Genomic DNA, 12464 nt, shown 5'->3' with positions numbered 1-12464 from the left:
TCCATTTTAGTGTGTGTATGTGTGGTGTGTGTGCGTGTGCGTGTGCGTGTGCGTGTGTGTGTGTGTGTGTGTGTGTGTCTGTGTCTGTGTCTGTGTCTGTGTGGGTGCCCAGGGAGCAGAAAAGGATGTTAGAGCCATCTGGAACCAAAACTACTGACACACATGGGTGCCTGAACCTAATGGTGGTCTTCTACAAGAGCAGTAAGTACTCAATCACTGAGCCATCTCTCCAGCCCCTCTTCTTGCATTCTTCATTTGTTAGAGTAATTCCTGAGGGACACCTGTCAACGTTACAACTGACAAGATCACAGAAGAGCAGGAAGACATGGCAACTTTATAGATTTTTGGATTGGATTGTATGTGTATTGATCCATGTTTTGCATGTATGGTGCATGTCTGGTACCCACAGAGGCTAGAAGAGAACATCAGATCCCCTGGAACTGGAGTTACAGACAGTTGGAGCTACCATGTGAGTTCTGGAACAAAACCTGGGTCTTTTGAGAGAGCAGCCCTTAACTGTTGAGCCATCTCTTCAGCCCTAAGGTAGGATATCTTTATTGTAAATAAAAGTAAACGTCTTGAGATTTCCATCTGGAGGAAATGAATGAGGCCCAAAGGTCAGATACATTCAGGCCTTAATTCAAATCCATTTTAACATAAGATCCATGAGAGGAAAATCATTTTTACGTTAGCAAACTTTACAGCAAGTATTCTGTGCTAGAATCCTTGCCTGCAGCTGGTGAGAAGCTTCATCTACATCTGCAATGGGATAGGGGAATTCCTTTCCAGTTCTCCATAGTTTCCCTGTCTTTCTATTCTGTTTCACTACAACTCATTGTTTTGTTGCATGCTTGTGACAAGCCAGTACTCGATGTCTCTGCATATAGCCCAGGCAAAAGTTGGACTTTTCATCCTCCTGCAGCAGCCTCTTCAGCAGGACTACAGGAGCATGATCAAAGAATTTAACTCTCAGACTTTACTCTTAGTGTGCACCCACTTTCTATGAGAAGCATTATAGCCTGATGTTCTTATGACAATTCTTGCCTCGAGTTATAGGCATGAAGCAGCACCCGAATACTGTTCCACTAAAGGACATGCATCTCACAGCAGTTACATGTTCCACAAATCACTTTAAGAAGATGTGGGGGGCTGTCTAATAAAACATTCTGAGCAGTGTTTTTTTTTTGGTATTAACAGAGAAAAAAGATCCATTAGGGACAGGTAGCTAAGATTGGCTGGGTGTATGGGGCAATTTTTGTTGGAATTAGATGACAGGCTGTCTTTTCATAGGTATTGATCTCAGAGAGCCAGCCACTACCAAAACTCAGTCTGGCACACACCTTTCTTTAGTCACAGCACTCAGGAGGCAGAAGCAGAGTTGAGGCCAAATTGGTCCCCACGCAGTTTCGGGCCAGCCAGAGCTACAAAGTGAGACCCTGTCTCAAAGAGAGGATAAGAGACTGACAAGCAATTTAAAGATAAGAGTAACATCCAGGACTCAATACTGGAGGGGCATGTTAAGGAGGAGAATTAACAACAAAGCCCAGAGCAGTACTATGGGGTTGGGGGATGGGTGTGGATGGGTTGGGGGTGTGGGGATTGAGAGGTGTGACTTTGGAGACCCAAAAGTGTCCGCGGATTTTGTCACTAAACAAAGTTGAAAGCGCATATAGTTGGACCCTAGGGGCAGGAGGTAGAGCTGGGAAGGGCCCCCGAGATTGGGTAACCTTCCCTCGGGGAACTAGGGACTCCGAACACAGGAACATGCCAAGCATAAGATCTGCCTCTGAACCTACTACCCCCAAACAGCCCTCTGAGCGGAAGTGTACCTCTTCCTTCCGGTGTGCGCCGCACGAGACGGGGCGGGGCAGCGCGGGAGGCGGGGGCGGGGCCTTGCGTTGACGAACAGCTGCCGGAACCAATGAATGCAGCGGCAGCGGCCCGGCCTCCCCGGCGCGCCCCTTCCCCGGGCTGTAGACGCCCCCCAGGCCCATCCTTGCACCCCGCCGCACAGAGCCGGCGACAGCTGGGTCCTCCGGGTCTTCACCTCGCTGTAGCCCGTGAAGTGGGTGCGTCCCCAAGGCCGGGGTGCTCGGCGTGCTTCCTGGCCAGTTCCGAGTCGTCCGCGAGGACTGCTGAGGCCGCAGGTCTGTGGCTGGGGGTCGGGCCGCGAGGGAACTGGACAAGCCTTGTCTCCGGGACACGTGGGCGGAGCGTGGGAGGGAGCGTCTCTGAGCGGGAGCGAGTACCTCGAGGTTCCCCGGACCGGCTGGCACCTGGCCCTCGCGTGGGCTCGCCAGGTGCGCAGAGAAGTGGCTCCAGGTGCGAGATAGTGGCGCAGGGTCCTGCTCTGTAGTCCGGGAATTAAATGCCTTAGGGTCCCTTTGCAAATGTCTGGCAGGGCTTTGCGTCCGGCTGGCCGGAGCAACTTTGTTTCCTAGTTAGTGAGGTTGTTGCCATCCAGATACGAAATGTAATTAGCACCTGGCGTGTTTGTTAACTTTCTGCCTTACCAGGCTCAGGGTAGATAGAAGGTGGGCCCTGTATAGCCCTTACCCTCCGAGGACTAGCAGGAAGAGTATAACTCTCCTCAAGAGGGGACAGGATTCCAGCTGTGGCTGCAAGACTTTGAAAAGATCCCTCCCTCCCCCTCGTTTCTTGTGCTTTTGAGCACACTGCATTTGAGTCTGTGTTCCGTCTCAGCATTTTTGAGTGAATGAATCTTAACAAAAGCATTGTGTGGTGTTGGCTTCCTCTGTTGTATTGAGCAACAGCCTTTCCGTTAGGTAAACATAGACTTTGATACCTCGAGTGCAGGTTGGATTAGCTGCCGAAACAGTCGCGTCTGGCTACTCCTCATCTTTAATAGATAATTAGTAAAAACGCTATTCATTAGTCAGAGGAACCAGGCAAGATGTACCCGGGGGACTGAAGCCAGCTTACTCACCACCACCACACCCCCGCCTCCCCCTCACAGATTCCAAACTAGGTAACTGCTCACGCAGCTACACCCACAGTTGCTCCCAGGGAGAGCAGCCACCCTGATTGGCACAGCCCCATACTGTCTTTGACACCTAGGCATAAAGCTTAGCAGGGATTTTTTTTTTTTTTTTCAAAGAACACAGGTGCTAAAATTCAGGTATCAGAAACTAGGTTTCAGTTCTTCAAAATCTGGCTGTCACAAGTTTACTAAGAATCCCTCCCACGTGGTCAGTTCTGTGGGAAAATCAGACCCACTACTTTCTGTAGGAACTGTAGAAAATAATGTAAAACTGTGTCATGCAACAAATCCCACAGTTAGTGTTACGGAATCGGGGAGGGAAAACATCATGAGGCATGGAGCTTCCAAGATGGCTTCCTGGAAGAAGTACTGGGCTTCTTCATGTGGCTCACCTGTATCCCTTCCTCCAGTGCCTGCTGGAGAACAGATGGCTTCATTACTGTGCTTAAGTTAAACATTGTGTTGTGTCTTTAAAGGCTGGTTAAGATTTGTATGGGAGGGTCTGCTGAACAGGGAACAGCAGGCTAAGTCAGGCCATTTAAACACATAAGAGTATAGGGTGGGCCGGGCAGTGGTGGCGCATGCCTTTAATCCCATCACTCGGGAGGCAGAGGCGGCAGGCCAGTTTCTGAGTTCGAGGCCAGCCTGGTCTACAGAGTGAGTCTCAGGACAGCCAGGGCTATACAGAGGAACCCTGTCTCAGAAAACCAAAAAAAAAAAAAAAAAGCATAAGGGTGTATTGGGTAAAGTGGGCGCTGACATTTCCATGAGGCATTCATCTGGATGTTGTTTGTAGGAGTAGTTGGAAGAACAATGCATATGAGTCTTTGACATCATGATGTATATCCGGCAAAGAAAAGAGACAAAACCCATAGAAGTTTCTGAGGATTTTCCATCTCCAAAAGAAGATGTGAAGTTGGAGAAGAAATTGCCATCTGGTAGGTGATTGGAAGTAAAGCAGTAAAAAAAAAATTGGTGAGACGTATGAGGGACACTTGTTCCAGCACCAGAAATTCTGACTGCACTTTGATTATATTGGCTTTTCAGCTGTAATCAGTAGAAGAGCTTTGATGAGAAGGAATCCTTGGTAAGTCACATGGTGATTACATTACAGTGGCAGTGTCACTAGGTCCTCTAGAAGGATGCTTCGCCTTGCCTAGCCAACTGTCTTCCTTCTACGGTAACTGCAAGTGCGCGATGCGTCTGCCAGTTACCCTTATCTCGGCTTAGTCTCATTTCATTAAAATCTTTGAAAAAGATTTAACATTTTGTATTCAGGCAAGTTCTTGAAGTTACCTCTTTTGCTTTATTTAGGGAATGGGTAGGAAGGGAAGGCAGGGGAAAGAAAAAAGAACTTGGTGAATTGTTTATATAATGTTGAGCAGTTGCTAGGTAATTAAACACGGCCAAATTTCTTTTAGTGAGCATGAAAAACTCCACACCCATCAGCCATTTTCTGTATGGGACATAATTAATCTTTTGTAGCCTGATGAATTCTTAGCAGCCAGAGCTAGTAGGTAGCAGAGAAAGCTGTTTAATAAGATAGAAGATCTCTCCATTGGAAAGCTAGACCATTTGGCCAAGCTGATGAGAGGCACATTAGGTAATTTGGCGTAACCTCTAATAATGTGCAGTTAAAAATTTATGTTAGATTGTGTCTTTTTTTAAAAAATTACATGTATTTATTTGTCTTGTATGTGTGGTGACTGAACAGGAAGTGCATGTGAAGGTTTGAGGACAACTAGCAGGAAAATGTTCTCTCTTTCCACCTTGTGGGTTAAATAAATTAAACTCAGGTCATTAGGCTTGGCAGCAAGCACCCCTACTCACTGAGCTCAACCTCTTCAGCCCCTAGGTTGGTCCTTGTTTTTGAAGATGTATTTGTTTATTTTTATGTGTATGAGTGTTCTGCCTGCACATGCAATACATGTGTGCCTGGTGTCCTCTCAGGTCAGAAGTGGGCATTGGGTTCCCTAGAACTGGAGTTACAGATGGTTATAAGCCACAATGTGGGTGATAAGAACTGAACCTGGGTCCTCTGCAAGAGTAGTAAGTGCTCTTAACTCCTGAACCATTCCTCCAGCCCCCGTTTTGTTTTATTTTTAATTACAAAAACAAAAACCAACTTTGAAGATGATTCATTTTATGAAATCATGTCAGAAAAAAAAGCAACCTTGAAAATAAAAGACAGTTTTAAAAAGAAGGAAAAACTGCTTCTCCCAACTTGCTTTATCCAGGGAGTAGGTGATGGCATCCATCTTGCTGTGTGAATGTTGCATCTGTGTATGGTTATCCTCAAGCAGCCTTATAAAGCGAAGCAAGGGGCTGGAGAGATGACTCAGCCAGTAAGAGCACTGACTGCTCTTCCTAAGGTCCTGAGTTCAAATCTCAGCAACCACATGGTGGCTTACAACCATCTGTAATGAGATCTGCCACCCTCTTCTGGGGTATCTGAAGATAGCTACAGTGTACTTACATATAATAAATAAATAAAACTTTTTTTAAAAAAAAGCAAGATCCATGTGCTGCTCCGGAACGTGCTACTCTTCCCGTTCCATGTTCTGAGCCTTTCATAAGTACACCACATGCATGTGTGGTGGTCAGAAAGAAGAAGGAATCCCCGGAGGTCAGAAGAGGCCATCAGGTTCCCTGGAACTAGAGTTAACAGTTTAAGTCACTACATTAGGTACTGAGAACCTGTGTCCTTTGTAACTGCAATAAGTGCTCTTAATTCCTGAACCATCTCTCCAGTCCTCAAGATGTTTGATTATTTAAATACATCCCTGTATTAGTTAGGGTTTCCATTGCTGTTATGAGACACCATGAGCCAAAAGCAACTTGAAGAGGAAAGGGTTTATTCAACTTACACTTCCACATTGTTGTTCATCACCAGAGGAAGTCAGGGCAGGAACTCACATGGGGTGAAAGTAGGAGGCAGGAGCTGATACGGAGGCCGTGGAGGGGTGCTGCTTACTGGCTTGTTCTTCATGCCTTGCTCAGCCTGCTTTCTTATAGCACCCAGGACTACAATTGGGATAGCCCGTGATTAGGAAAATCCACTACAGCCTTGCCTGTAGCCCACCTTAGGGAAGTAATTTCTCAACTGAGGTTTCCTCAATTTTCAGCGGAGTCTAGCTTGTATCAAGCGGACATAAATACTAGCCAGCACATTTCCAAAGCAGTCCTAAGCTCCATTTACATATATCCCTCCTGCATCGTGGCTCATGCCTGGTAGGTGTCTATCACTGAGCCATACTCACAGATCATGGATTAGCCATTTTAAGTTTCATGTTTGCCGAGAACTTTTAAAGTACAGCTCATTCTTTTGTCAATGCTAGGGAATTTGAATGGATTTTAACAGGCTTTCCTCTGTCAACTACAGTTATTGGCCATTTTGTTTCCAAGTGATTGAGTCCTTAATCTGTTCCCTACTAGAATATTCGTCCTTTCTGATCATCCTTAAATCTCCTACCTTTGTAATTTCCCTAGTGTGTATGTCCTTTGATTTATGCTATATTGTTTCTGTAACATTTTTATTTTTAATTATGCATCTGTGTGTGTTGGTATGTAGCTTGTACAGATGAGCACAGCTCACAGAAGAGGGCATCAGTTCCCCTACAGCCTGAAGTGAGTGCTGGGAACCAAACCCCAGTCACTGCAGGAACAGCCAGTGATGGTAACAGTGGAGCTGTCTCTAAGGTTTTTTATTTGTTTGTTTATTTGTTTGTTTGTTTTTAAAGACAGGGTTTATCAGCATAGCCCTGGCTGTCCTGGAACTCAGTCTGTAAACCAGATTGGCCTCGAACTCAGAAATCCACCTGCCTCTGCCTCCCAAGTGCTGGGATTAAAGGCGTGCGCCACCACTGCCTGGCTTGTCTTTAAGTTCTTAATTTCATGGTTCATGTGTTTCTCTTTTCTAAAAGGTTGTGCCTCTGGAAGGTTCTGGAAGATCCTGTCATCTGCGTTTGGCGGAACTCTGGCCCTTTGCATTGGACTTCTTACATCCGTTTACCTGGCCACCCTGCATGAGAATGACTTGTGGTTTTCCAATATTAAGGTATGGGGCACCTTCGACCATTATGGGATCTACTCATTTGTTTTCCCAGTAGCTGTCCATGTAGATGAATGACTGAGACCACACAGTTTAACCATGAGAACCAACCCAGTCTCTTATCCTGGCATGGTAGTGTGTATCTGTAATGCCAGGACTCAGGAGGTGGAAATAGGAAGATTAGATATTCAAAGGCCTGCCTGGGTTACATGAGACCTTGTCCCCTCAAAGAAAAAAGAATCCAGGGTCTTGAAAGAGTTTGACTGTAGGGTAAAGACTTAAGTGTTCATCATTTAAACATAGCATCAGAGTTTATCTAATCAAATGAGGTTCTCACTGTCTATCATGGTGCCTGCATTCCCCCAGCACAGAGGCAAAAAGAAGGGTTGTGAATTTGAAGCTAGCCTGGGCTGCTTAGTAAGACCCAGTGTGAAAAAATAAAAAACAAAGTGAAGGTTTGAGTTCAGGTCTCTAGCACCCATGTAAAAAGCCAGGCATAGTGGTGTGTTCTTACACTCCTAGGTTGCAGTGAGAGACTTCACCTCCTAAACTCAAGATGGACAGCTTCTGAGGGATGGTACTCAGGGTTGACCTGTGCCTCCCTCATTTGCACATATAGCTGCATGTGCCTGTGTTTCCCCATCACCCTGCACACAAGCACAAAGAAGAAAGAGAAAGGAAGACAGTTGAATGTTGTCCTCTTTAGTCAATTTCGTTGTACTGTAGTGATTTTGGGCTGTCAGTATTTATGGGAATGTGGGTTCTGAAACTGGTGTAGTGGTTGTGAGTCCTGCTTTCTAGTTAAATGCAGTGAGATATGATAGAGCAGGCATGAGGGCTATTTTGGTACTTTCTGTTTTGATTGCATATACCTGTGTACAAACTGGGCTGACATAGAAAGCTTATTTCTTAGATTTCTTTTTTTTCTGTCTGTTGGTTACAATAGGCAAAAAAAAAAAAAAAAAAAAAAAAAAAAAAAAGCAGAGACTATTGGAGCCTGCATCCCCATCCAGAGCTTCAGACCTTGCTATTACTGTGTGTAGATGGCGTTGTGTGGAAAAGTCATTATTTGTTTAGAGTGGGGACAGGGCTGATTCTTGAAACATCATTTTGTTTCCTTTCTGTCTTTCTCAGAACTTCTAGAACTTACTGGCATAGTTTCAGGGCAGACCTCTGACTTCACAGAAAGAAACGTGCACATTGCCAGGGTTTTTTGAGCCAAACATGCCTTGCCTTTTTATGTAAGGTTTATCTGATTACTTATAAACAGTGTGCACCTAGCTGTGGCCTGGGAGAGGCCGGCGAAGAGCATCAGGTTTCCTGGAGCTGGAGCTGGAGCTGGTGGTGCTGGGAACTGAACCCTGGTCCTCCAGCAGAGCAGCAAGTGCACTTAACTGCTGAGCCATCACTCCAGCCCTGGAATTATACTTCTTTAGAAACATTAATATCTTTATTTTGAATAAAGACTAAAATACTTCAATGGGACTATGTAGCCAAAGTTAAACTCTAGTACCATTGTGGTAGGAAAACATGTTGAAAGAAATCATGGACTTACAATTAATTCATTGAATTAAGCTCTTTCAAGTTTATGAGTGGCCCTGCTCACATCCTTAAAAAGCCATACACCATCAAGATGCTTGGGCACCCTTGACTTTTCCCTGGGTCAGAGTAGTCATTGTGCTGCTGTTAAACCAATCTGGGTGGAGCACCTGTTTTGTGGGTCACGCTGAACTAAATTCTATGGAGAACATGGAAGAAGTGACCGGGGCTTGAGCTTGTCTAGCATAGTAATCAGGGTAAATAGGAGCTAGACACTACTTTGTGAAGCAGGCACTATGCCTCATGGTAACGGTATAAACAAGTAAGATGGGACTCTACCTCCATGTGATACTTAAGAAGAATACAGGCAAGGCTCCAGATAGTGGCCCTCATTCTGAACGCTTGCCCAGGCCAGGAGGTGGGAGACTTGGGTGTGGCGGCAGCAGGACAGCATGGCTGGAGAACAGATGGGGACAGTGTAGCCTGAGAGTGGAAACAGCTGGCAGTGGAGCGCCAGATCTCCCGAGAGAAAACTGGAGCCGTGGCGTGGAGAATGGATTGAGGAGGGCAGGGTAAAGCTGGAGTCCACCGCTGAGTTAATCCTGTTCAGCGGAGACCTGAATATCCAATTAGGATACTCAGTAAGCGATTATCTTACTGCATTGGAGGAGATCTGGAACTTAACTCTGATGAGAGGGACAGAAGCAGAAAGAAAAATCAAAGCAGAGGAGGAGTGACTGGGGAACTCCTTGGAGTCCTGGAAACAGGGTCTGCATGGTAAAAAGGAAGAGCTAGCAGAGTCGATCACAGGGAAGCAGCTCCAAAGTGGGAGTGAAGTTAGCAAGTCCAGAGCCAGGCAGGTGGTGCATGGGGCCAGAATTCTGTGAGCATAAAGACGGTGTATAAGAATGTAAAACAGTGAGCATGGCCAGAGTATGACTCGTGTTGCCCTGAGTGACACAGGCTGCTGTGGAGGAAGCTATAGGAACTTCTGTGTCACAGACCAAAAGAATCATAAATCAATGCATTTATCCAAATACTTTGGTGGGAACACCAAGTATATGGGCGTGCTGGTCACTTTTTTTGACAACTTGAAGCAAACCCAAGTTCTTCTGGGAGGAAGAAACCTCACTTGAGAAAATACTTCTGTCACACTGGACTGTAATTGGTTAATGATTGGCGTGGGTGGTTTCAGTCCATTGAGGGGGCAGTGCCATCTCTGGGCAGGCTGAGCAAGCCATTAAGCAGCACCCCGACTGCCTCGCTTTAATTCCTTCCCTGAGTTCCCACCCTGACTCCCTTCTCGAGGGACTGGATCTATATAGCAAATAAACCATTGTCTGCCCCAAGTTGCTTTTAGTCATGGTGCTTCATCTCAGCAGGAGAAAGCAAACTAGGACACAGAGTACAGCAAAGTGTGTGGGGGACTCTGCTGTGGGTGTTACATGTTGTCAGGTGACATTCATTCGGAATCTGGGAGAACTAGTCATTAGCTAAGTGAGTACATGCCAAAGGTTATACCCACTAGACAGGTGTCCTAGGTCAATAGAAAGGCTGGGGACAAATGGCTGCTGAGACCAAAGATGGCACGAGATGATTTGGCTGTGGGTCTGCAGCCATCCACACAGATGTGCTTTCTTTGAGGTACTCGAGTTTGCACTTCCTTCTGTGTAGGGGTTTGGAGTTTGGCAAAAGTTGGAGAGAAGAGGGTAGAGTCAGAGTTTTCTAGGAAGTTGACCTGGAAGGACCTTTTTTTTTTTTTCTTCTAAATGGAAGGTAACATTTTTTATGGAAAGCAGGGCAGAAAGATCAGTGACAACCTGATAAGTTCTGTGAGCAGCTTGGTGGCTGGCTGGATACATTAGCCATTTTCTGTAACAATGCTGTTTGCGGTTCTCCAGGGCACAGTCCCTTCTCACCAGCTCCCACCAGTGAGGCCAAACCTCCCAGGTGAGAACTAGTCCTGGTCCAAACTGCCATGGCTGTGGACTCTACTTGCAGCTAGGTGCAGTAGCACACACCTTTATTCCCAGCACTTGGGAGGCAGAGGCAGACACGGAGACATAGAGAGACCTGATCTACAAAACAAACAAACCAAAAAGCCAAACTCCAGTCTCAAGTTGAAGAATTCCCAGGTGGTTCTCACTTCTGAGCAGCCGGCTATAAATTCTGAGGTGCTCCAGCCATTCGGGATGAGCATTTGGCCAGAATGAATCCTAGAATTCAGGGACACACTGTACTTGAAGGGGGAACAAAGATACAGCCTAGAACCAGCTGAAGGGAGAGATGCAGGCAGTCGGGAGCATCCCAAACCCAAGCATCCGTTACCCTTCTTGTGAGCTCAGGTTTAAGTGCTCTCCTGGCATATCGGTGTGGCAGTGTGTGATTGGATGCCAGCAGGGGCAGCTCATCCAAGCTTCAGATTCATTGTTAGGGTTACTATTGCTGCGATGAAAAACCCTGATCAAAAGCAACTTGGGTCAGAAAGGGTCTATCTCAGCTTACACTTCCATGTCACAGCCCATCCTTGAAGGAAGCCAGGCCAGGAACCTGGAGGTAGGAACTCAAGCAGTCAGTGTCAAGTCGACATAAAAACTAGCTGGCATGAGACTCAGTTACTGGCCATGGGCTGAATGTAGTCTGCAGCCTAGAGAGGTCAGAGTGATATGATACTGTGTGGCTCAAAGCACTAACCTTCTAGTTACTGGCAAGGTTTACCGACAGCCTGAGTCATCTTTGCAGAAATGAGAGGCCCTTTCTGAGTCACCAGCCTCGAGCTGTCTGTCGGGGTCACTTAGGAACAGAGGACTGAGAACAGCCAGGTTCTTGATTTCTGGGGCCTAGAAGTTACTTTCAAGGACAAAGTTTCACTGTGTACCCCAGGCTGGCTCTGAACTCATGATTCTCCTGCTGCCAACCCCCTCCCCAGCTGACTTTTGCTACCAAAGACTCTTTCAAAGTAGTCGTGCTAAAGATAGGGAATTGAGGAAGCTGGATTTGTGGCTCCAAAGGCAGGCACTCCATCTGTGTTGGAAAACGGACATTTTTCCTATTACCAGCTTATAGATGTGTGGGTGAGACTGTTTCAGAAGTGTGTAGAGTGGGGAAGAAGGAGAAGCCCAGGCCGTCTTTCTGTTCCCCCAGATTCCATCTGGGGAGCCACAAGCTGGCATATTCTCTAACAGGTTTCTTCCACCCACCACCCCCTGTCCCGTGGAGGCTACAACTGAGCTCAGAAGCTCACTGACTGCTCACGAAATCTCTCTCTTAGAGGCAAGGTCTCACTGTGTAGCTCAGGCTGTCCTGGAACCCACTCTGTAGACCAGGCTGGCCTCAAACTCAAAAATCTACCTGCCTCTGCCTCCTGAGTGCTGAGATTAAAGATGTGGGCCATTACTCCTGGCACTAAGCATTCTTTTTTTTTTTTTTTAAGTGAAAATACTCAGATTTTTGAGTATTTGAAATTGTTAATTATTCAAAAACTGCAAATAATTCTTTGTAAGATAGATGGCTTGTATGTTGGGTTTGTGTTTTCCAAATGATTTGCTGATTTAAGTTTTACTTGATTTTAAGATAATATCTCACTTTGTAGCCCAGTATTGATCCTCCAGCCTCATGTTTGAATACTGGGATTATAGGTATGCACCACCATGCCCTTCCTCAGTATGATGTGTTTGTTTGTTTGTTTGTCCTTTGAAACACAGTCTCTGGATGGCCTGATGCTACAGTCCAGGAGAGAAAGTTACAGACTAGCATACACACAGTGCCAAGCTGGAGTTCTTTGTTAGCTGGCAACCAAGAGTGGGTTCTCTTGCCCCAAAGTTCAGGGACAGAACATTTCTAAAGGTAAACACTGAAGTGACATTGCTGTCA

The 12464-nt window shown here is 46.1% G+C and overlaps 1 protein-coding gene across 1 annotated transcript in view; it reads left to right on the top strand.

The window, feature by feature from the left end:
- Positions 1-1986: 1986 nt before the first annotated feature.
- Positions 1987-12464, top strand: part of Dpy19l3 (dpy-19 like C-mannosyltransferase 3) — a 72671-nt gene continuing 62193 nt past the window's right edge. The window contains exons 1-3 of the mRNA XM_031386217.1: positions 1987-2147; positions 3798-3939; positions 6925-7058. Coding sequence (XP_031242077.1) covers positions 3837-3939; positions 6925-7058 — 237 coding nt within the window. The 5' untranslated portion in view covers positions 1987-2147; positions 3798-3836. The remainder of the gene's footprint in view (positions 2148-3797; positions 3940-6924; positions 7059-12464) is intronic.

Source organism: Mastomys coucha, unplaced genomic scaffold (genome assembly GCF_008632895.1).
Source record: "Mastomys coucha isolate ucsf_1 unplaced genomic scaffold, UCSF_Mcou_1 pScaffold21, whole genome shotgun sequence".
NCBI lineage: Eukaryota > Metazoa > Chordata > Mammalia > Rodentia > Muridae > Mastomys > Mastomys coucha.
This window is presented reverse-complemented; position numbering and strand designations above follow the sequence as displayed.